The 21,052-nt window shown below is 40.2% G+C and overlaps 3 protein-coding genes and 1 long non-coding RNA gene across 5 annotated transcripts in view; 2 read left to right on the plus strand and 2 right to left on the minus strand.

Annotated features, from left to right (window-relative positions):
* LOC131935375 (putative tRNA N6-adenosine threonylcarbamoyltransferase) overlaps positions 1 to 21,052 on the minus strand; it is a 325,139-nt gene that overhangs the window by 168,872 nt on the left and 135,215 nt on the right. The gene's annotated exons all lie outside the window — the stretch shown is intronic.
* On the plus strand, positions 287 to 4,116 carry LOC131935425 (uncharacterized). Its single transcript, XM_059291825.1, has 6 exons — positions 287 to 362; positions 594 to 676; positions 1,345 to 1,557; positions 3,165 to 3,230; positions 3,459 to 3,593; positions 4,087 to 4,116. Exons 1-6 carry the CDS (start codon positions 356 to 358, stop codon positions 4,114 to 4,116), a joined length of 534 nt encoding a protein of 177 aa, XP_059147808.1. The 5' UTR covers positions 287 to 355.
* Positions 4,136 to 7,394, plus strand: LOC131935381 (uncharacterized). The gene is made up of 4 exons (XR_009385938.1): positions 4,136 to 4,180; positions 4,701 to 4,764; positions 6,092 to 6,159; positions 6,882 to 7,394. It is a non-coding gene; the product is annotated as an uncharacterized LOC131935381 (long non-coding RNA).
* Positions 6,398 to 12,948, minus strand: LOC131935379 (uncharacterized). 2 transcript variants are annotated; one of them, XR_009385937.1, is made up of 5 exons: positions 12,827 to 12,948; positions 10,643 to 10,784; positions 9,549 to 9,690; positions 7,639 to 7,812; positions 6,398 to 6,474 (listed from the first exon to the last, which is right to left on the minus strand). XR_009385937.1 is itself a non-coding variant. In XM_059291756.1 (4 exons), the coding sequence occupies exons 1-4, from the start codon at positions 12,873 to 12,875 to the stop codon at positions 7,735 to 7,737; spliced, it is 411 nt and encodes a 136-aa protein (XP_059147739.1). In that variant the 5' UTR covers positions 12,876 to 12,948; the 3' UTR covers positions 7,463 to 7,734. The 2 variants fall into 2 exon arrangements, 1 of the variants encoding a protein (XP_059147739.1); XM_059291756.1 differs by lacking the exon at positions 6,398 to 6,474 and having other exon boundaries at positions 7,463 to 7,812.

A 21,052-nucleotide genomic window follows, 5' to 3' on the forward strand; every position in this document is an offset into this window, starting at 1 on the left:
GTTTAATTTTGGAGTTGTCTCTCCTAGAAGAGTGGCTGTCCCCAGCTAACGAGCCTCATCTGCCCGAGGGTTCGAACTTGAGACTTTTTGGTGCAGCAACCATGAGCTTTTCCGACTCGACCACGCCGACCCCTAATATTTTCAGTGATTGCTGCAATTTTTTTTTTTTTTACAAATTTTTCAAAGTTAAAAAACAAGGGACCACAGAACAACACACAGTTTGAGAATCGTGGTAAGAAATCAAGAAATTATGCAACTAAATTTTAAAAAAATTGATTGATTATTCAAAATTTGATTGCAGGTTTGTAGCTCATTGAATAAATTTGTCGGCCAGTTCAATGATCTCTTGCCGGATATGAAATGTAAGTTTGGGTTGTAAGTAATTGCTTAATTTATATGTGTGTTTATATACATATATATATATATATATATATATATATATATATATATATATATATATATATATATATATATATATATATATATATATGCGTGTGTGTGAGAGTGTGTGTGTATCCATGTGCATTTATATACTTAATTTAATTAATTTCGCACGATGCTTTAATTAATGACATCAATACTCCACTCAACAGGGCAAGATAGGAAAATCATCTTTGACTACAGTCTGACGGTCGGACCCCAGTCGACGTACAGCTACATGGAGTCATGGCATAAGGTAACTATTACTCGAACTCTCTCATGTTCTTGAACTTTTCCCTTGAGTCAATTCACCCCTGTCAGCGGTAAAAGGTCACAGAAAAAGTCACACAAAAAGTCACAGAAAAAAGTCACAGAGGAACAATTTTATCGGAGAAAAATCACAGAAATAAAGTGACAGAAAAGTCACAATTTTACTCGAAGAAATATTTTGGTTTACTTGTTCAGAATTGTAAAACTCTGTAAAATTGTGTAACTGTGGTTTGCATTGTGTTAGTAACATATTTACAAAAATAAAATAATTAAAGATAACTATGATTTTAATACTAATTCAACTTTTATCCTCTTAATAAATATAAATACTAAAAGATAATTTACATACTAGCCTCAACTTGGTTACATACATATATAAATACTGTACGATAATTTATATACTAGCCTCAACTTAGTTACATACATATATAAATACTGTACGATAATTTACATACTAGCCTCAACTTGGTTACATACATATATAAATACTGTACGATAATTTACATACTAGCATCTATTTGATAAATTTTTTCCTCTGACTTTTTTCCTCTGACTTTTTTCCTGTGACTTTTTTCCCTACAATCGTGTAAGCCCCACCTTTCCCTCGCACATGAGTTACGCCTGCTTCCTTCCATCAATGTTTCACCTCAACAGGGGGAGTTTATCAGCAGCTCATATGCTAAGTACCAATTTTCACCTGAGCACATGTCGTCGCCTCAGCCCATGCCAGTACCTGAGCCCATGCGAGACTTCCAGGAAGACGACGCCATGTTTTACGTGTTGGTCAACGAGTACCTGTTCAAATCGTTGATGGCTGCACTGCATGAGAACACACCTGTGCTACACGTACTAGGAGATGCAGAAGAGGTAAAACAAATCCGGCTGGCAAATAATTTTCAAATTTATTCTTGATTATATTTGCTGGCAAATAATTTTCAAATTTAGCTCTTCATTATATATGCTGGCAAATAATTTTCAAATTTAGCTCTTGATTATATTTGCTGGCAAATAATTTTCAAATTTAGCTCTTCATTATATATGCTGGCAAATAATTTTCAAATTTAGCTCTTGATTATATTTGCTGGCAAATAATTTTCAAATTTAGCTCTTCATTATATTTGCTGGCAAATAATTTTCAAATTTAGCTCTTGATTATATTTGCTGGCAAATAATTTTCAAATTTAGCTCTTGATTATATTTGCTGGCAAATAATTTTCAAATTTATTCTTGATTATATTTGCTGGCAAATACATTAAAAATTTAGCCCTTGATTATATTTGCTGGCAAATAATTTTCAAATTTAGCCCTTGATTATATTTCTTGGCAAATAATAGTCGAACTAACATTCAGCCCTTGATTATATTTGCTGGCAAATAATATTCAAATTAACATTTAACCCTTGATTATATTTGCTGGCAAATGATATTCAAATTAACATTTAAACCCTTGATTATATTTGCTGGCAAATGAAATTCAAATCAATATTTAGCCCTTGATTATATTTGCTGGCAAGTAATATTGAAATTAATATTTAGCCCTTGAAAAGTTTAATGATTAAGTTGATTATTGCTTAACGTAATTTTTTTCAAACTTGCAGTTAACGTGATTTCCGTTATCTACTAATCAGATTTCACACTCTTCTGCGATTTCTAAGAACAAACGCGAATCATCAATGACCGTATAATATTATTTAATTATAAAGTAGTATTAAAAGATTTTTCTAGTTTAAACTTTAGCCTGTTGCCAGTGAACTGGACTTCTTGTAAATTTTGATCGTCGTTGATGAAACAATCAAGGGGAAACCTGATTAGCTAAACCAGGGGTCTCCAAACTTTTCAGTCAGAGGGCCGCATTAACTAACAAATTTCAGTTCGGGGGCCAGTTTCTTCCAGGCAGGTCTTTGATTTTTCTGGGCAAAGTTCCTCAGCCATCACCAACAAGCGTTTTTTCCGTGGACAAAAAGATCTCCGCGGGCCGGATGAGAGGACATCGCGGGCCGCATCCGGCCCGCGGGCCGTAGATTGGAGACCCCTGAGCTAAACCAATAAAGAGGCAACTTCACAATAATGACAATCCAATGTTTCGATAATAGGGGTAAATGAAAGCTTCACAGATATTAACTCAAAGTTGTTTTTTGTTGTTTACAAATACCCAATCTTACGTGTATTTGCAATTTGCACGTGATTCGTGGTATTGGTTAAAATAAGCGTGGTTCGTCGGCCCCAATTAACGTACCACTTAATTAATAGTTTTACATTCTCAGATATGTGCAGTGGTGCGACAGAACCAGTCGCTCGTTCATAAAAGTTAAATATGGAATAACTTATACACCTAAACGCACCTGAATTATTTAAATTATATTCTACATCCAAATAAACTCGATATACTTGAAATCTTTTGCAATCGAAAGCTTTAATCAAAGTTTGCGATAAATGAATAACTGTTTTCTGTATAGTGATTTATTTTTCTAACAGCTTTCGGAGACCTACAGGAACTTGTTGATATCTGTAATCAAACATTATGTCACAGAAGATGCCTTGGTAATAATTACATATCTCTCTCTCTCTAACATACATACATCTATATATATATATATATATATATATATATATATATATATATATATATATATATATATATCCATATATATATATATATATATATATATATATATATATATATAGCCTAATTTTAGCTGGCACCAGTCTATAACACAAGACTTTGACCCATTAAATTAATGAAAACATTTTTGTAACCATGACGACAAGGCCAGAACAAATATTCTCGTGGAAGTGGTGGCTGACATAACACCAAATGTTGAACTAACAAGTGCTGGCATCAACGTGACGTTAAGTGGGGTGTGGAAGTTGACGTTTGGAGATATGCATCTAAACCGCTACTTTGTGAGTTGTCGTACTTTCTAAACCGTTACTTTGTGACTTGTCGTACTTTCTAAACAGCTACTTTGTTTCATGGTAATGCATATATAGCTGTTTCATGGTAATGCACATACAACTGTGTTTCAGAATGCGTCGCGTGTTTTCACCCCAATCATACTGAACAACACGTATACGATACAGTCTCAGCAACATAAGTAAGTCTTACCAAACAAATCATTCACATCCCGAGATTAGCTACAGTATGACGCTGTCTAAGGACGTGATTTGATTTTTAGTTTGATGGCTAAATTTAATATCTGTGTCTTAACCTCGTTAAATCAAAACTACAAACTAAACAAGCATTGGGTATGGTAAATATGTAGGTTAGGCAGCTTTATCTTGCCCAAATTGATATGCTAATTTAATATTACTGTTGTTACGTGTAGTCGTTTGAATATATATTTTTAAAATTCGGCTGCAGTGGACATGCTTTTTATGCTCTCATTACTGTCTTCAGGCTAAAGGTGATAGGATGGTTGACTTATAATTTTTTTTTTTACATTTTCAGAATCAAGTTCGGCGATCACTTTACTAATCTGCCTGAAAGTGATGTAAGTTATACAAATATTCCAGACTGCTAACGTTTGAATAGTTGAAATAAACTGGAACTCTACCGCGCCAAATATCGACTAAATATTTAAATAATTGGACGACATACCACACCAGAAGTTGACTTCATATTTAGACTCAATGAATTTTTTTATCGCTTCTAAAATATTTTGCCTTCTGCCTCAACCATACGACCAGATGTATCTTATTCCCACTACTTTAAGGTTAAGACGTGGTGTTGTGGTGGGGTTATAGTTATAGTTACTGACTGATAAATAACAATGCGCGTTTCACTTTAGTCACGTTTGGTCCCACATGAAATCTCATACACATTTTAGCGACCAATGCAGTTATCACAGAAAGCAAAAAAAAATTTTTTTTTAATTTAAAATTCATTTAAAACTTAATGTTAGTAAGGTTTTATATTTGTTTTATTATATTATATCTTAATCCTAGTGTCTTTAAACCATTCATATTATAATGTTTGTAATTGAAAATGTGTAAGTCTTACATCATTTACAGGTCCAATTATTAACTGAAGGATTTGAGTCTGAATTTTGGTCCAGCTTCTGGGTTGGAGACAGCGGTAAGATACGAGTACAGTCGTGTTTAAATTGTTTGACATTTAACTTGAAGTTTACATCTAACGTAATACAGAATGTTAAATCAGCTACTTTTAGGGGGAGTGAGGAGTAGCGTTTTAACTGAAAATGACACTTCTGATATCAAGAAAAATGACACTTCTGATATCAAGAAAAATGACACTTCTGATATCAAGAAAAATGACACTTCTGATATCAAGAAAAATGACACTTCTGATATCAAGAAAAATGACACTTCTGATATCAAGAAAAATGACACTTCTGATATCAAGAAAAATGACACTTCTGATATCAAGAAAAATGACACTTCTGATATCAAGAAAAATGACACTTCTGATATCAAGAAAAATGACACTTCTGATATCAAGAAAAATGACACTTCTGATATCAAGAAAAATGACACTTCTGATATCAAGAAAAATGACACTTCTGATATCAAGAAAAATGACACTTCTGACATCAAGAAAAATGACACTTCTGATATCAAGAAAAATGACACTTCTGATATCAAGAAAAATGACACTTCTGATATAAAAAAAATGACCGGATATCAAGAAAAATGATACTTCTGATATCAAGAAAAATGACACTTCTGATAGCAAGAAAATCGGTTGATAAACTCATTAGGAATCAGCACTAGCTGTGTCTAGCTAGAGATAGAGACAGGTTAATTTATGTTTTGGTGTATGTGTAGGTATAGGTGTAGGTATAGGAGTAGGTGTATGTGTAGGTATAAGAGTAGGTGTATGTGTATGTCTAGGTGTAAGTATAGGAGTAGGTGTATGTCAAAATGTAAGTATAGGAGTAGGTGTATGTGTAGGCCTATATGTATGTCTATGTGTAAGTATAGGAGAAGCTCTATGTGTATGTGTATGTCTAGGTGTAAGTATAGGAGTAGGTGTATGTGTATGTGTAGGTTTAGGTGCAGCAGTAGGTGTTTGTGTAAGTGTAGGTAAGCGGTAGGTTCTGAGCTAATGCTATGATTTTGGGTGGAAATTTCCTTGGGGCTTAGGATAGTGTGTGGAGAGAATAAGCTTTAGACTTGCCGGTCCCTGGGTATTCTGTTGAAATACGTTTTACTTCGTACTTACTTTTTCAGACATTCTATAGGATGGCGAGAAACATTTGGGGTGGGCTTTTGACACTGTGATTTTTTTTGGTATTACTGCATAATAGAGGGCGGGACATCGACCTTAAACGATTTCAAATAATATATTTTGAAATAGTATTTTAATACTACTACTGTATATGCTAGTCCTGCCAGATAAATGTGTTGCCTAGCACTGATATTTGAACCGGTTAATTTTCTAGAGTCTAGAGCCATTGGGATCATTGAACCATTTGTCACGCTGGTAAATGCCAGGATCATTTTCAAAGACGTAAGTAGAACACCCGATTGACATAGGAATAAGGTAAAATAACTCACAGTATTGTCTTAATAAATCCATCGTATCGTAAAATGTGAAGACAGGATTTCTTCTTAGAGGGATGGGGGGGGGGCTCAAATATATATATATATATATATATATATATATATATATATATATATATATATATATATATATATATATATAGGCATTTATATATGTATAAGCCTATATATATATATATGCTTACATATAGTTTTGGCGTTCATTTGGAGTTACTACCCTCATAAATTCCGTTCCCTGCGTAATTCATTGAGTGACGTGCGCCTATGTCAAAATGGTATAAACAACTTCATTAGCTGCACAAATTGGTTTATTATTAACTTTTTATATTTAATACTTTATTTTTGCTACATGTATACTTTATAAGCACTTTTGATTAGACATATAAATATATAAACCAAATATACACTTATATAATAAAGTATTAGTAACCAGAGGCGTAGCGACCCTTCCCGGCGCCCGTGGATAAAACATTTGATTTGCACCCCCCCCCTCCCTCAAACTTTCAATTTGTTTTTCCAAATCTTTTTGGCGCCCCCTAAGGTCGGCGCCCGGGGACATGTGCCCCCTCGCTACGCCTCTGTTAGTAACCAATGTAGGCAATAGCCATTGTGTTTGTATAGACGCGACTGAGAGCTGTACACTGACGAACTTTGACCTCTTCTCTATAGGACCTCCTCGTGTTGGCCACAGACTTCAGCCTGTCCTCTAGAACAGACCCACAAGCACCGCCCATGTAGAAGCTGCACCCCTATGCTATGATCCTATAACTCTTCATATCTTTGCACAATGTTAACATAGTTATCACATGCGGAATAGGAATGCATTTTTTCTCGAGAACACAAAAGCAAGACCTTTGTTCAAATATTTAATCAAATTGTATTCTTCACCAATTTTTATCCAGTTGTGTCTATCATCATCAAATTTAGCCTAGCATCATGCAGTTTAGCCTATCATCATCAAATTTAGCCTATCATCATGCAGTTTAGCTTATTATCATCAAGTTTAGCCTATCATCATGCAGTTTAGCTTATTATCATCAAGTTTAGCCTATCAGCCAAATAGATTACTTCTTTTCTAATCGTTCCCTCGCAGTTTCCTAAGCTGTTTTTATTAATCAGAAAGCGTTTGCTAAATAATTTGGTATCAATTAACAGAAAATAAACATTAATCATTACAACAATCTTGACTTGATTTATATGTTCTGTACACCCATTCATAAAGAATTCACTTGGCATAATGACTAGGATAGACAGGAATTAGGTGGAAGGGGTGGGACTAGTCTGGAGGGTATACGGCACACAGTATTTAAATGGTGATACAGCTCAAGAATTGTAGATTCCATTTTATTTATACCACATACAACAGTTGTGTGAGTAGACACGTACAACTAAAGTAGTTAACATTTAAATAGAAAAAACTACTCACAAACAATTACTTTAAGAATGATTTTAAAAAAAATTAAATGACGGTTTGTCTGTCTCCTCCTGTCATCCTATTGATCTATTTGGCTGTCTCATCCTATCACCCTATTGCTCTAATTGGCTGTCTCATCATTTCATCCTGTTGATCTATTTGGTTGAGTGAGATATAAAGTTCCACCTGAGGAGAATGTGCAGGTCTGTTACAACTTAAGTTAGAGGAGACATTGAAATATGTTTTGAAAAACCACTTTACGTCTATATATATATATATATATATATATATATATATATATATATATATATATATATATATATGTATGTATGTATACATATATATATGTATACATATACATATACATACATATATATATATATATATATATATATATATATATATATATATATATATATATATATATACATATATATACATATATATACATATATATACATATATATACATATATATATATATATATATACATATATATATATACATATATATATATACATATATATATATATATATAGGCTATATATATATATATATATATATATATATATATATATATATATATATATATATATATACCATTTCTCATACTGTGTCTTCGCTATATTTACATTTGCTTGCCAATGTACTTTGTATTAAAATGATAATTCAAACATATTACTATTATCTACAACCATGGAGATCGGTTTGATCGGGTTGGTAAAGTTCAAGGTTACTACTAAACCGACAAGTCCTGGGTTACAGCCCCCCACCCCACCCCTCCATCCTCACAGTGCAGATAAGGATCGATAGCTAAGGACAGCAACCCATCTATAAGAGAAAACTCTAAAATCAAACAACTGCTGCCTTGTAGTTTGTTCTTGGATGAACAAAAGCTGTGGAGTCAAATCCTAAAAGAAAATTGTTTTAAATGGAACGGCTAATAGAATGGGTTGGCAGAGGCGTGGCGACTCATTCCGGCGCTCGGGGCGAACCATCGAATTTGCGTCACATGGGACGACGCCCGGGATGGCCGCCCCACTCGTTATTCCCCTATGCCTATGCGTGCGGGTATTTAACAGGTTGAAAGATACACGATAACTAATTGATACAACAATAGAAAATATGGGGAAAAAATAACCGGCTCTATAAAATTAACCATTAAAACCATTAATGTCCCGTAACGCCCGCTGCCGCCCGACACCGTTAATGTCCCGTAACGCCCGCTGCCGCCCGCTTACAATACGCATAGAAAAATTAAATTTGTTTCATTAAAATTTGGCCTACAAATCCTAATTTTTAACTAAACAGGAAGTCGGATGGTTTCAGCATCCTTTTCCGGTCGTCTAATTTTAATGGCGCTTTTGAAAGATAAAAAATAATAGTTTCTTTCTATCTCGAAATTTTCGACTCATCTGTCGTATTTTTAGTAGATTTAATATTAAAAATAAAAAAAAATTAATGCCTCTAAACGTATCTAGGCATGTATTTTATGAATTATATATGTTAAACATAACCAAATTGATATTTAACTGTTAAATTCGATGCATAGTTGTTTAGACAAAAATAAATAAAGTTGACTACCGAAAATGACCTATTTTGAATTTTCTCCGACATTTTTAATTTTTATACTGTACTTTTACCGAATATAATATATTATATTTAATACTGTTGGAAAGCCAGGTTTATTCCCAACATTAAGCAGTAGTTTTTATCTTAATTTTCAATTTCATTTAGACAAAAACAAATATTTTGTGAAACTATTCACTTGATCATACAGAGTTATGCTCCTTACATTGGGCCGTCATGGGTGGAGTTTTGGTAGAATGAATGGGACATTAATAGAACAATGGAATCTGTAATACTTTTAATTTGACCCGTTAGAGTTAAAATTGATTTATCTTCATATCAGTGATACTAACCATTTGTTTCAAAACATTTGCTGTTTCTATCAATTCTTCTTGTTGTTTTCTGATCATGATCAGTTCAGCATGCAGTTTTACTAAGCTCCGTCTCATCATTACAGACACCCATAGCAAGCAAAGGGAGATCAGTGTCAATACGCTGGAACAGCATGAAACAATGTCAACCGTAAGACAGTGGCTGTGTGGTGTGTAATGTGTGGCCTCACACACAGGCACTAGACATACAAGTCCACTCTCACAATCTGGTTATCAGACAAGACAGTCAATCTACTCACACTAGATACATTACAAAATATGCAGACATAAGACACCACTCAACCAAGACACTTCATACATAAGACACCACTCAACCAAGACACTCCATACAAAAGACACCACTCAACCAAGACACTCCATACGTAAGACACCACTCAACCAAGACACTCCATACATAAGACACTCCATACACAAGACACCAGTCAACCAAGACACTCCATACAAAAGACACCACTCAATCAAGACACTCCATACGTAAGACACCACTCAACCAAGACACTCCATACATAGGACACTCCATACATAAGACACCACTTAACCAAGACACTCCATACATAAGACACCACTTAACCAAAACACTCCATACATAAGACACTCCATACATAAGACACCACTTAACCAAGACACTCCATACAAAAGACACCACTCAATCAAGACACTCCATACGTAAGACACCACTCAACCAAGACACTCCATACATAAGACACTCCATACGTAAGACACCACTTAACCAAAACACTCCATACATAAGACACCACTTAACCAAAACACTCCATACATAAGACACCACTCAACCAAGACACTCCATACATAAGACACCACTCAACCAAGACACTCCATACATAAGACACCACTCAACCAAGACACTCCATACGTAAGACACCACTCAACCAAGACACTCCATACATAAGACACCACTCAACCAAGACACTCCATACATAAGACACCACTCAACCAAGACCCTCCATACATAAGACACCACTCAACCAAGACAAACATATCTCGCAACAAGCAGGTAATCACGAACACAACCCAAAGCTTACAATACATTTTACCTTAATATGGCCACATAAAACAACCCCAGAGCACTTGAGTTGAACCCATCACATAAGCCACAGGTGTCAGCAGCTTGAGGTTCACTGGGTGGGTGACACAACCGTTCACTCAAATCGTGGCTGACAGCCCAGTGTGCTGACCCTAAGGGGCGTTCAAATGGACAAAAAGTAATTATTAAAAAGCTATGTTTGAGTTGCATTTGTGAACTATAAACAGACGTAGTTCAAACAATAGACTTCTACGTGGCTGCATGGACTGATTTTGCTTTTGTGGTTGTTTTTTTTTTACATCGACTGTGCAACAAGATAAACACTGCTAATGATGCCAAAGTAAAAATGGTCCCTTTACTTTTCCTTATTGAGGCGGTGGGTATTTTTTCGCCGAAACAAACCTGACGGTTGCTGATCTCAGTGGTGTATGGAAAAATAAATGTTGACGCGTCAAAGGGGACTGTGTGGTGATAGAGCACTCGACTGCAAACCTAAAAGTATCAAGTTCGGTTCTAGGACTTGACTCTGTTGGATGTCCATGAGTTCACCCAGCTTTGATGGGGGCTCGACCATTTTATTCATACCCTCCCTTTCAAACTAGCTTAGAATGCACGCATAAATAGTTCTGGATATTTCAAAAATATATAGATTAGGCCTAAAACTTTAAAAAACACCCGAGAGCGCTACATAGGGGAAAAACTCGCCTTTCAGAAATCGCCAACTCAAAGTTAGCAATTGTATTTGGTATAGCCAGCACTATGTCATGTGATCAACTCATCTTTGTTGGCCCGTGTAAAAAACCGTTCTACTCTATTCTTGTCTGGCCTAAAAACAGTAGCGGAGCGGCAGGCAACAGAAAACAATGACAATCTATACCTGTACCTTCAGATTTGTTGTATGCGGGTCTACTCACCCCCCAAACCCCCAAATGACTGAGTGTGACGTCATTTTGCTTCCCGATAACAAGACGGTTCCAGCTCAATTATTTTTTTTTATTTATCAATAATGTCATGTTCTAAATCCATTATGGTATCATGGGGGTGGGGGAAGGGAAATCAGTTTTTCATCATAACTACAAAACAATTCAATCTTATTAAGTGCTTTATACAGAAATATTAAGAAAAGTTGAAAGACAACCACTTTTGAAACAAAAATCAACACATCAAACTTGCGAATAGAAAATTCTCAAGGGGAAACTACTCTGATACTTATTTTGAAAGATGGCCGCTACTTGTATTTTCTCATTGTTGTATCAAACACTGTTGTTACAAGTTCATCCCAGAATATTTTGTAATGATTGGTTTGGCCCTTGATTGTGATTTTTTATTCAATTAGTATTAATTAGTCTATTAGTCTAGCTGTTACTATCACTATCGTTTTAGTTGCGTAAAATCGGCTGAGGCTAGTAATGTGCGAAACAGTTGCCTCATTGTTAAGGCTTTATTTAATATAAGTACATTGTGATATATTTGTGTCAGATATTATAGTTAATTGAATAATAAACCAAAAATCAATCAATGATCAATGGCTCAATAGATCTATATCTGTATATCAATATACTATACGCAAGAATTTAACTTTAAACAGCAGTGTTTGCGAGCAAGATTTGCTAGATCTATATAAAAAGCGGCTATCTGTAAGTTAGAGTGGTTTCCCCTGAATCTCTAACTATAATTTCACCAAAAAAAGAACTTAAACAAGCTGGCTACTGTTGCATCTGATGAAAACATCTCTTGTCTTCATTTTTTAATGAAAAGTTTTAATACAATTGTTTAAAAACAGGTAGATTTCTAGATCTAGAATAATCTAGATCTAGATTAATGAAACTTTGAAACATTTTTGTAACTTTTAAAACATAGAACATACTAAAAATGAGTCACCTTTTTTCACATTACTAGATTAGTCTAAGATTAGTCTCGGTCGATTTTACGTACCTAAAATTAAAACGATAGATTACCCGAAATTCGATACTAGATCTAGATCTAAAATAGATACTAGATTCTAGATCTAGATTTTCTAGATCTAGATCTAGGTAGTTGGACTAGAGTCTAGCTAGAGTCTAGATACTAGATATCTAGATTCTAGATTCACTTTTAAACAGCATGAAAACCTTAAAAAACCTCCAATTCATGAATTATCAGGACTTTTTAAAAGCAAGGCGCCATTAGTTTTAGAAATAGAGGTAAATATTACCATTATCTTTTAGATCTAGATTAAAATCTAGATCTAGATCTAAATCCATGTTTTAGGACCGGCTCAATCCTTTTCTTGTTGCAGTTTTTGTATTTTAGCGCATCGGCTGCTTGGTATCGGCATAGAATAGTTCAGGCCTAGGCCTAGATTGTGCGCAATGCAGTCTAGTGGGAAAATCCGAAAAGTTAGAGCGGTATCGTGCGAAAAACACGTTAAAATATCCAAGCTACGTTCACTTCTAAGAAGATATTTGATGCTTTTATAAACGGTTTACTTTTGTAAACTGCAGACAGGATTATATATTAGTGCAGTCTTGTTACTTTTGTGAACTGATCACAGTTTAATTTAGTGTAATTTTGTTACCTTTGTGAACTGATTAAAGTTTAAATTAGTGTAATTTTGATACTTTGTAAATTCTTAACGCTTCGTATCCAAACTTAACACAACACGGTAGACCCATTGAAGGTTGGACAGACAGAGGTTTAGTGGGGGTGGGGATGGACAAGGTTCTTGGGGTGGGGACGGGCAAGGGTCTTGGGGTGGGGATGGACAAGGGTCTTGGGGTGGGGACGGACAAGGGTATGGGGATAAAGACATACAGACGTTTAGTGTTGGGATAGACAGAAGTCTAAGGTGGAGACAAACAAACATCTGGTGGTGGGGACAAACACAGACAAAAATCTGGTGGTGGAGACATAAAAAAATCTGGTGGTGTAGTGTAGACAGACAAACACAGACAAAAACCTGGTGGTGGAGACAAACAAAAATCTGGTGGTGGGGACAAACACAGACAAAAATCTGGGGGGGGGGGGGGAGAGGGGAGACATAAAAAAATCTGGTGGTGTAGACAGACAAACACAGACAAAAATCTGGGAGGGGGACAAACACAGACACAAATCTGGGGGGGGGGAGGGGAGACATAAAAAAATCTGGTGGTGTAGACAGACAAACACAGACAAAAATCTGGTGGTGTAGACAGACAAACACAGACAAAAATCTGGTGGTGGAGACATACAAAAATCTGGTGGTGGAGACATACAAAAATCTGGTGGTGGAGACATACAAAAATCTGGTGGTGTAGACAGACAAACACAGACAAAAATCTGGTGGTGGAGACAAACAAAAATCTGGTGGTGGGGACAAAAACAGACAAAAATCTGGGGGGGGGGGGGGAGGGCAGACATAAAAAAATCTGGTGGTGGAGACATAAAAAAATCTGGTGGTGGAGACATAAAAAAATCTGGTGCTATAGACAGAAGTACTCTGGCGTGGAAAACCTTTCACCCAAACACTAAGTATAAGGGACATTTACAAATTGAATTTAATGTATGCAAATAGTTTATTGTCGCCGTGCCACTTAACTCTAATCTAAGGTTGTTCTGACCTGAGCAGGTCACGTGATGTGTCAGACCTGGCAGGGGTCGTCGTCTCTGTGGATTGGTGGAGTGAAAGTCACGTGCTACATCACGTGATAGAAAACTTTCCCATCGAATGTTAGTGACACGAAGTTATTTATGAATCAAAGTACTGAAGTATGCATGAGAATAGTATAGATTTTTCATTACATTCTTTAAATAAGGCATTTCATGTTAATTCGACATTTTCTTGTCTGTACTCGTAGTTTGCGATTTGGTGGATTTATTTTGAACAACAAGTTAGTCTAGATAGCTATTGAAAAATGCAATAAACACACACACATACACACACACACACACACACACACACAAGTCAGTGCGCCGCAATACGTGTATGGATGGACATAGGTAGCCAAACAGCTGAACTGAAGATTGGTTAGCAATAAACCTAAAATCTTTAAAAAAATATTTTGTTGGCTACATTGTGAAAACATATTTTGTATGTAAAAGCAGGCAACTACATTTTAAAATATTTTGGTTTTCAACCCTTGTCCCTTGTCCTAAAAATGCAACACCCAATTGAAGTTGTAATACATTTTTGACACTTTTTATAATGAGGACATAAGGCAGAACATCGGGTCAAAACTTGTTAGTACCACAATACAGCTCTTTACTGACAAAAAAAAACGCGTATTAATTTGTATAAAAAGTAAATTCATATGGCGTACTAAGAACTAAATTAAATACGTACATTGTTTTTCAAGAAATCAAGAGGAAAAACCAAAGATAATACTTTGAGTTTTGGAAATCAAACTTAACTTCAAATGTATAATTAGATTTTACAATGCCTAAGTTGTTTTTTTAATATTTTATTAAACTTGTTTCAGTTTAAAAAAATTTCTTTATGGCAAATGTGGTGAAAATGAATTCTAATCTTTTCAGTATTATACTATGCTAAGCAAAATGATACATGTATAAACATAGTTTCAGAATTTAAAATGAATGTAAAGAAATAGTGAAAAGGAGTTAGAATTGTCTAGCGTTGAGTATGTTAGCTACTTCCCATTTACGATTAAAAGATATTCAAGGGAAACAACCTAAAAAATGCTCTCTATTGTTAAAGATATTCAATTGTAACACAAATAAACAGGATATTTAGTGTTTATTTTTATAGCAACATTGAATAAAATAAAAAAAAGTTAGAAAATGTGTCAATTTAGCTTAAACTAGAGAAGAATAGCAATAGTTTGACTCTATTTAAATGTATAACCATTAGATGTATTAAGTTCAAAATTTAAATAATTATGAAAGTTTGCATAAACAACAATCAACAAAAACGCCAATTATGTTAAATATTTTTTCCGTTTGAACAACCCTTTAATCGAGTTGTCCTGACGAGACCTTCTCTTCCAACTAGAACTAGCTCGAAGTTGCGTATGTGGACAACCCAAAAAAGGTAAAAGTGCATTACAAACTAGAATTCACAAGATACCAAAAAGACCAAGGTTGCGGCACCCTTAGATGGGTCCCACCTGCACTCAGGAACAATACATTACTAAAGGCACTGAGAACCATCAGCAAAACAGAACCCACAATCACCGCAATACCTCACACAAACAACCGTAAATTCATCATCTATAACGACAACCCACTACATCAAAATAACACAACATTAAACATTCTAATAGCACTACCAGGCAGACGTCAAGCTTGCCAAACATGCAGCGCGAATAGTCACTGGACCAATCACTGCAAGAAATCAAACCCAGAAAACAATCACTGCAAGGAATCAAACCCAGAAGCAACTCTAAAAGAATAACCTTCAACAACACAAAAACCGGTAATATCCGCACAAACAACTTTAACTACGACTACAGAGGAGCCACCAGTCGGAGTATCAACAGCAACAACATATCAAAACATAGCAACAACAAGCTTCAACACAGAAACAGAAATAAACACCACCACGCCATCAAAAAGGAAAAATGAACACAGCCCAACAGAGTTAGGAAAAACAACAAAGGTTCTAAAAACCACAAAAGCAGTTCACGACACCACGAAATGCAAATTCTGCATCTAGAAGTTCAAAACATCCACGGAAGCGGAAGATCATAAAAACAAAGCACACAAAAATCTCTGCGTCGATAAAATAATTCACACCGACATAAATAGGCACTACAATCAAGAACACCAAGACGTAACTACTTACGAATGCCTCTATTGCAATGCAATCCTCTCACTAGAAGAAAGCATCCAGATGCACGTAACAAACCACCATCCGAAGACCTTTCAAAAATAGGTACTACTACGGAAAATAAACGTTAATCGGCTGCTACTCCAGTCTAGTTTAGACGTTTTGTATTAGTTACACACTTTGAAATTATAGCAACCAATGTATTCATAAAGCCACTCTAACCAATAGGGCTGATAAATAGGTCACCAACCAGTTCTATGGCTTATACAGTGTTTATTGAGACGTAGAATTGGTTGGTGACCTATTTACCAGCCCTGTTGCCAAAACTGTTTTATTAAGTGATAAAAGTAATACTGGAAATTAGACATGATAATGTATACATGAAATAAGTAATAATATAAGTTAGTGATGTTCGACCCCCCCCCCAGGTGTGAGTGATGTTCGACCCCCCTCCCAGGTGTGAGTGATGTTCGACCCCCCTCCCAGGTGTGAGTGATATTCGACCCCCCCAGGTGTAAGTGATATTCGACCCCCCCAGGTGTGAGTGATGTTCGACCCCCCCCCCCCCCCCCAGGTGTGAGTGATGTTCGACCCCCCCCCAGGTGTGAGTGATGTTCGACCCCCCTCCCAGGTGTGAGTGATGTTCGACCCCCCCCCAGGTGTGAGTGATATTCGACCCCCCCCAGGTGTGAGTGATATTCGACCCCCCCTCCCAGGTGTGAGTGATGTTCGACCCCCCCCCCCAGGTGTGAGTGATGTTCGACCCCCCCCCCCCCCCAAGTGTGAGTGATATTCGACCCCCCTCCCAGGTGTGAGTGATGTTCGACCCCCCCCCCCCAGGTGTGAGTGATGTTCGACCCCCCTCCCAGGTGTGAGTGATGTTCGACCCCCCCCCCCAAGTGTGAGTGATATTCGACACACCCACAGGTGTGAGTGATATTCGACCCTCCCAGATGTGAGTGATATTCGACCCCCCTCCCAGGTGTGAGTGATATTCGATCCCCTCCCAGTGTGAGTGATATTCGACCCCCCCCCCTTCCCAGTGTGAGTGATATTCGACCCTCCTAGGTGTGAGTGATGATCGACCCCCCTCCCAGGTGTGAGTGATGTTCGACCCCCCCCCCCCAGGTGTGAGTGATATTCGACCCTCCCAGGTGTGAGTGATGTTCGACCCCCCCAGGTGTGAGTGATATTCGATCCCCTCCCAGTGTGAGTGATATTCGAACCCCCCCCTTCCCAGTGTGAGTGATATTCGACCCTCCTAGGTGTGAGTGATATTCGACCCCCCTCCCAGGTGTGAGTGATGTTCGAACCCCCCCCCCCCCCAGGTGTGAGTGATATTCGACCCCCCCCAGGTGTGAGTGATATTCGACCCCCCCTCCCAGGTGTGATGTTCGACCCCCCCCCCCCCCCCAGGTGTGAGTGATGTTCGACCCCCCCCCCCCCAAGTGTGAGTGATATTCGACACACCCACAGGTGTGAGTGATATTTGACCCTCCCAGATGTGAGTGATGTTCGACCCCCCCTCCCAGGTGTGAGTGATGTTCGAACCCCCAGGTATGAGTGATTTTCGACCCCCCCAGGTGTGAGTGATATTTGACCCCCCCCCCAGGTGTGAGTGATATTTGACCCCCCTCCCAGGTGTGAGTGATGTTCGACCCCCCTCCCAGGTGTGAGTGATGTTCGATCCCCCTCCCAGGTGTGAGTGATATTCGACCCCCCCCCAGGTGTGAGTGATATTCGACCCCCCCAGGTGTGAGTGATGTTCGACCCCCCCCCCAGGTGTAAGTGATGTTCGACCCCCCCAGGTGTGAGTGATGTTCGACCCCCCTCCCAGGTGTGAGTGATGTTCGACCCCCCCCAGGTGTGAGTGATGTTCGACCCCCCTCCCAGGTGTGAGTGATGTTCGATCCCCCAGGTGTGAGTGATATTCGACCCCCCCAGGTGTGAGTGATGTTCGACCCCCCCCCCCCAGGTGTGAGTGATGTTCGACCCCCCCCCCAGGTGTGAGTGATGTTCGACCCCCCAGGTGTGAGTGATATTTGACCCCCCCCCTCCCAGGTGTGAGTGATATTCGACCCCCCAGGTGTGAGTGATGTTCGACCCCCCCCCCAGGTGTGAGTGATGTTCGACCCCCCTCCCAGGTGTGAGTGATGTTCGACCCCCCCAGGTGTGAGTGATGTTCGACCCCCCTCCCAGGTGTGAGTGATGTTCGACCCCCCAGGTGTGAGTGATGTTCGACCCCCCCTTCCCAGGTGTGAGTGATGTTCGACCTCCCAGGTGTGCGTGATATTCGACCCCCCAGGTGTGAGTGATGTTCGACCCCCCCCAGGTGTGAGTGATGTTCGACCCCCCTCCCAGGTGTGAGTGATGTTCGACCCCCCAGGTGTGAGTGATGTTCGACCCCCCCACCCTCCCAGGTGTGAGTGATATTCAACCCCCCAGGTGTGAGTGATATTTGACCCCCCCCCCCCAGGTGTGAGTGATGTTCGACCCCCCCCCCCCCAGGTGTGAGTGATATTTGACCCCCCCCCCAGGTGTGAGTGATATTCGACCCCCCCCCCAGGTGTGAGTGATATTTGACCCCCCCCCAGGTGTGAGTGATGTTCGACCCCCCTCCCAGGTGTGAGTGATGTTCGACCCCCCTCCCAGGTGTGAGTGATGTTCGACCCCCCAGGTGTGAGTGATATTTGACCCCCCAGGTGTGAGTGATGTTCGACCCCCCTCCCAGGTGTGAGTGATAATCGACCCCCCCCCCCCTCCCAGGTGTGAGTGATATTCGACCCCCCCAGGTGTGAGTGATGTTCGACCCCCCCAGGTGTGAGTGATATTCGACCCCCCCCCTCCCAGGTGTGAGTGATATTCGACCCCCCAGGTGTGAGTGATATTCGACCCCCCCAGGTGTGAGTGATGTTCGACCCCCCCAGGTGTGAGTGATATTCGACCCCCCCCCTCCCAGGTGTGAGTGATATTCGACCCCCCCAGGTGTGAGTGATATTTGACCCCCCCCCCCCCCGAGTGTGAGTGATATTTAACCCCCCAGTGTGAGTGATATTAGACCCCCCCCCCAGGTGTGAGTGATATTCGACCCCCCCCCCAGGTGTGAGTGATATTCGACCCCCCAGGTGTGAGTGATATTCGACCCCCCCCCCCCCAGGTGTGAGTGATATTCGACCCCCCAGGTGTGAGTGATATTCGACCCCCCCAGGTGTGAGTGATATTCGCCCCCCCCCCAGGTGTGAGTGATATTCGACCCCCCCCCCAGGTGTGAGTGATATTCGACCCCCCCCCCAGGTGTGAGTGATATTCGACCCCCCCCCCAGGTGTGAGTGATATTCGACCCCCCCAGGTGTGAGTGATATTCGACCCCCTAGGTGTGAGAGATATTCGACCCCCCCCCCAGGTGTGAGAGATATTCGACCCCCCCCCCAGGTGTGAGTGATATTCGACCCCCCCAGGTGTGAGTGATGTTCGACCCCCCTCCCAGGTGTGAGTGATATTCGACCCCCCCCCCCCAGGTGTGAGTGATATTCGACCCCCCCCCCAGGTGTGAGTGATATTCGACCCCCCCAGGTGTGAGTGATGTTCGACCCCCCCCCCAGGTGTGAGTGATATTCGACCCCCCTCCCAGGTGTGAGTGATATTCGACCCCCCCCCAGGTGTGAGTGATATTCGACCCCCCCCCCCAGGTGTGAGTGATGTTCGACCCCCCCCCAGGTGTGAGTGATATTTAACCCCCCAGGTGTGAGTGATATTCGACCCCCCCCCCCAGGTGTGAGTGATATTCGACCCCCCCAGGTGTGAGTGATATTCGACCCCCCTCCCAGGTGTGAGTGATATTCGACCCCCCCCCAGGTGTGAGTGATATTCGACCCCCTAGGTGTGAGAGATATTCGACCCCCCCCCCCCAGGTGTGAGTGATATTCGACCCCCCCCCAGGTGTGAGTGATATTCGACCCCCCTCCCAGGTGTGAGTGATATTCGACCCCCCCCAGGTGTGAGTGATGTTCGACCCCCCTCCCAGGTGTGAGTGATGTTCGACCCCCCCCCCAAGTGTGAGTGATATTCGACACACCCACAGGTGTGAGTGATATTCGACCCTCCCAGATGTGAGTGATATTCGACCCCCCTCCCAGGTGTGAGTGATATTCGATCCCCTCCCAGTGTGAGTGATATTCGACCCCCCCCCCCTTCCCAGTGTGAGTGATATTCGACCCTCCTAGGTGTGAGTGATGTTCGACCCCCCTCCCAGGTGTGAGTGATGTTCGACCCCCCCCCCCCCCAGGTGTGAGTGATATTCGACCCTCCCAGGTGTGAGTGATGTTCGACCCCCCCAGGTGTGAGTGATATTCGATCCCCTCCCAGTGTGAGTGATATTCGACCCCCCCCCTTCCCAGTGTGAGTGATATTCGACCCTCCTAGGTGTGAGTGATATTCGACCCCCCTCCCAGGTGTGAGTGATGTTCGACCCCCCCCCCCCAGGTGTGAGTGATATTCGACCCCCCCCAGGTGTGAGTGATATTCGACCCCCCCCCCCAGGTGTGAGTGATATTCGACCCCCCCCTCCCAGGTGTGATGTTCGACCCCCCCCCCCCCCCAGGTGTGAGTGATGTTCGACCCCCCCCCAAGTGTGAGTGATATTCGACACACCCACAGGTGTGAGTGATATTTGACCCT

Source organism: Physella acuta, unplaced genomic scaffold (genome assembly GCF_028476545.2).
Source record: "Physella acuta isolate Inbredline_101_S28 unplaced genomic scaffold, ASM2847654v3 ptg000144l, whole genome shotgun sequence".
Classification (NCBI taxonomy): domain Eukaryota; kingdom Metazoa; phylum Mollusca; class Gastropoda; family Physidae; genus Physella; species Physella acuta.

Bases quoted from the DNA above. Each gene is read 5' to 3' on its own strand.
- LOC131935379 (XM_059291756.1), bottom strand. From the start codon at position 12,875: ATGGATTTAGATCTAGATCTAGATTTTAATCTAGATCTAAAAGATAAT. The intron at 10,785-12,826 runs GTAATATTTACC...AACGCCCCTTAG, and splicing joins TCTAGATCTAAAAGATAATG to GGTCAGCACACTGGGCTGTC. The intron at 7,813-9,548 runs GTTAGTATCACT...CATTCTCCTCAG, and splicing joins CAAATGTTTTGAAACAAATG to GTGGAACTTTATATCTCACT.
- LOC131935425 (XM_059291825.1), top strand. The intron at 1,558-3,164 runs GTAAAACAAATC...TTTTTCTAACAG, and splicing joins TACTAGGAGATGCAGAAGAG to CTTTCGGAGACCTACAGGAA. The intron at 3,594-4,086 runs GTGAGTTGTCGT...TACTGTCTTCAG, and splicing joins TGCATCTAAACCGCTACTTT to GCTAAAGGTGATAGGATGGT.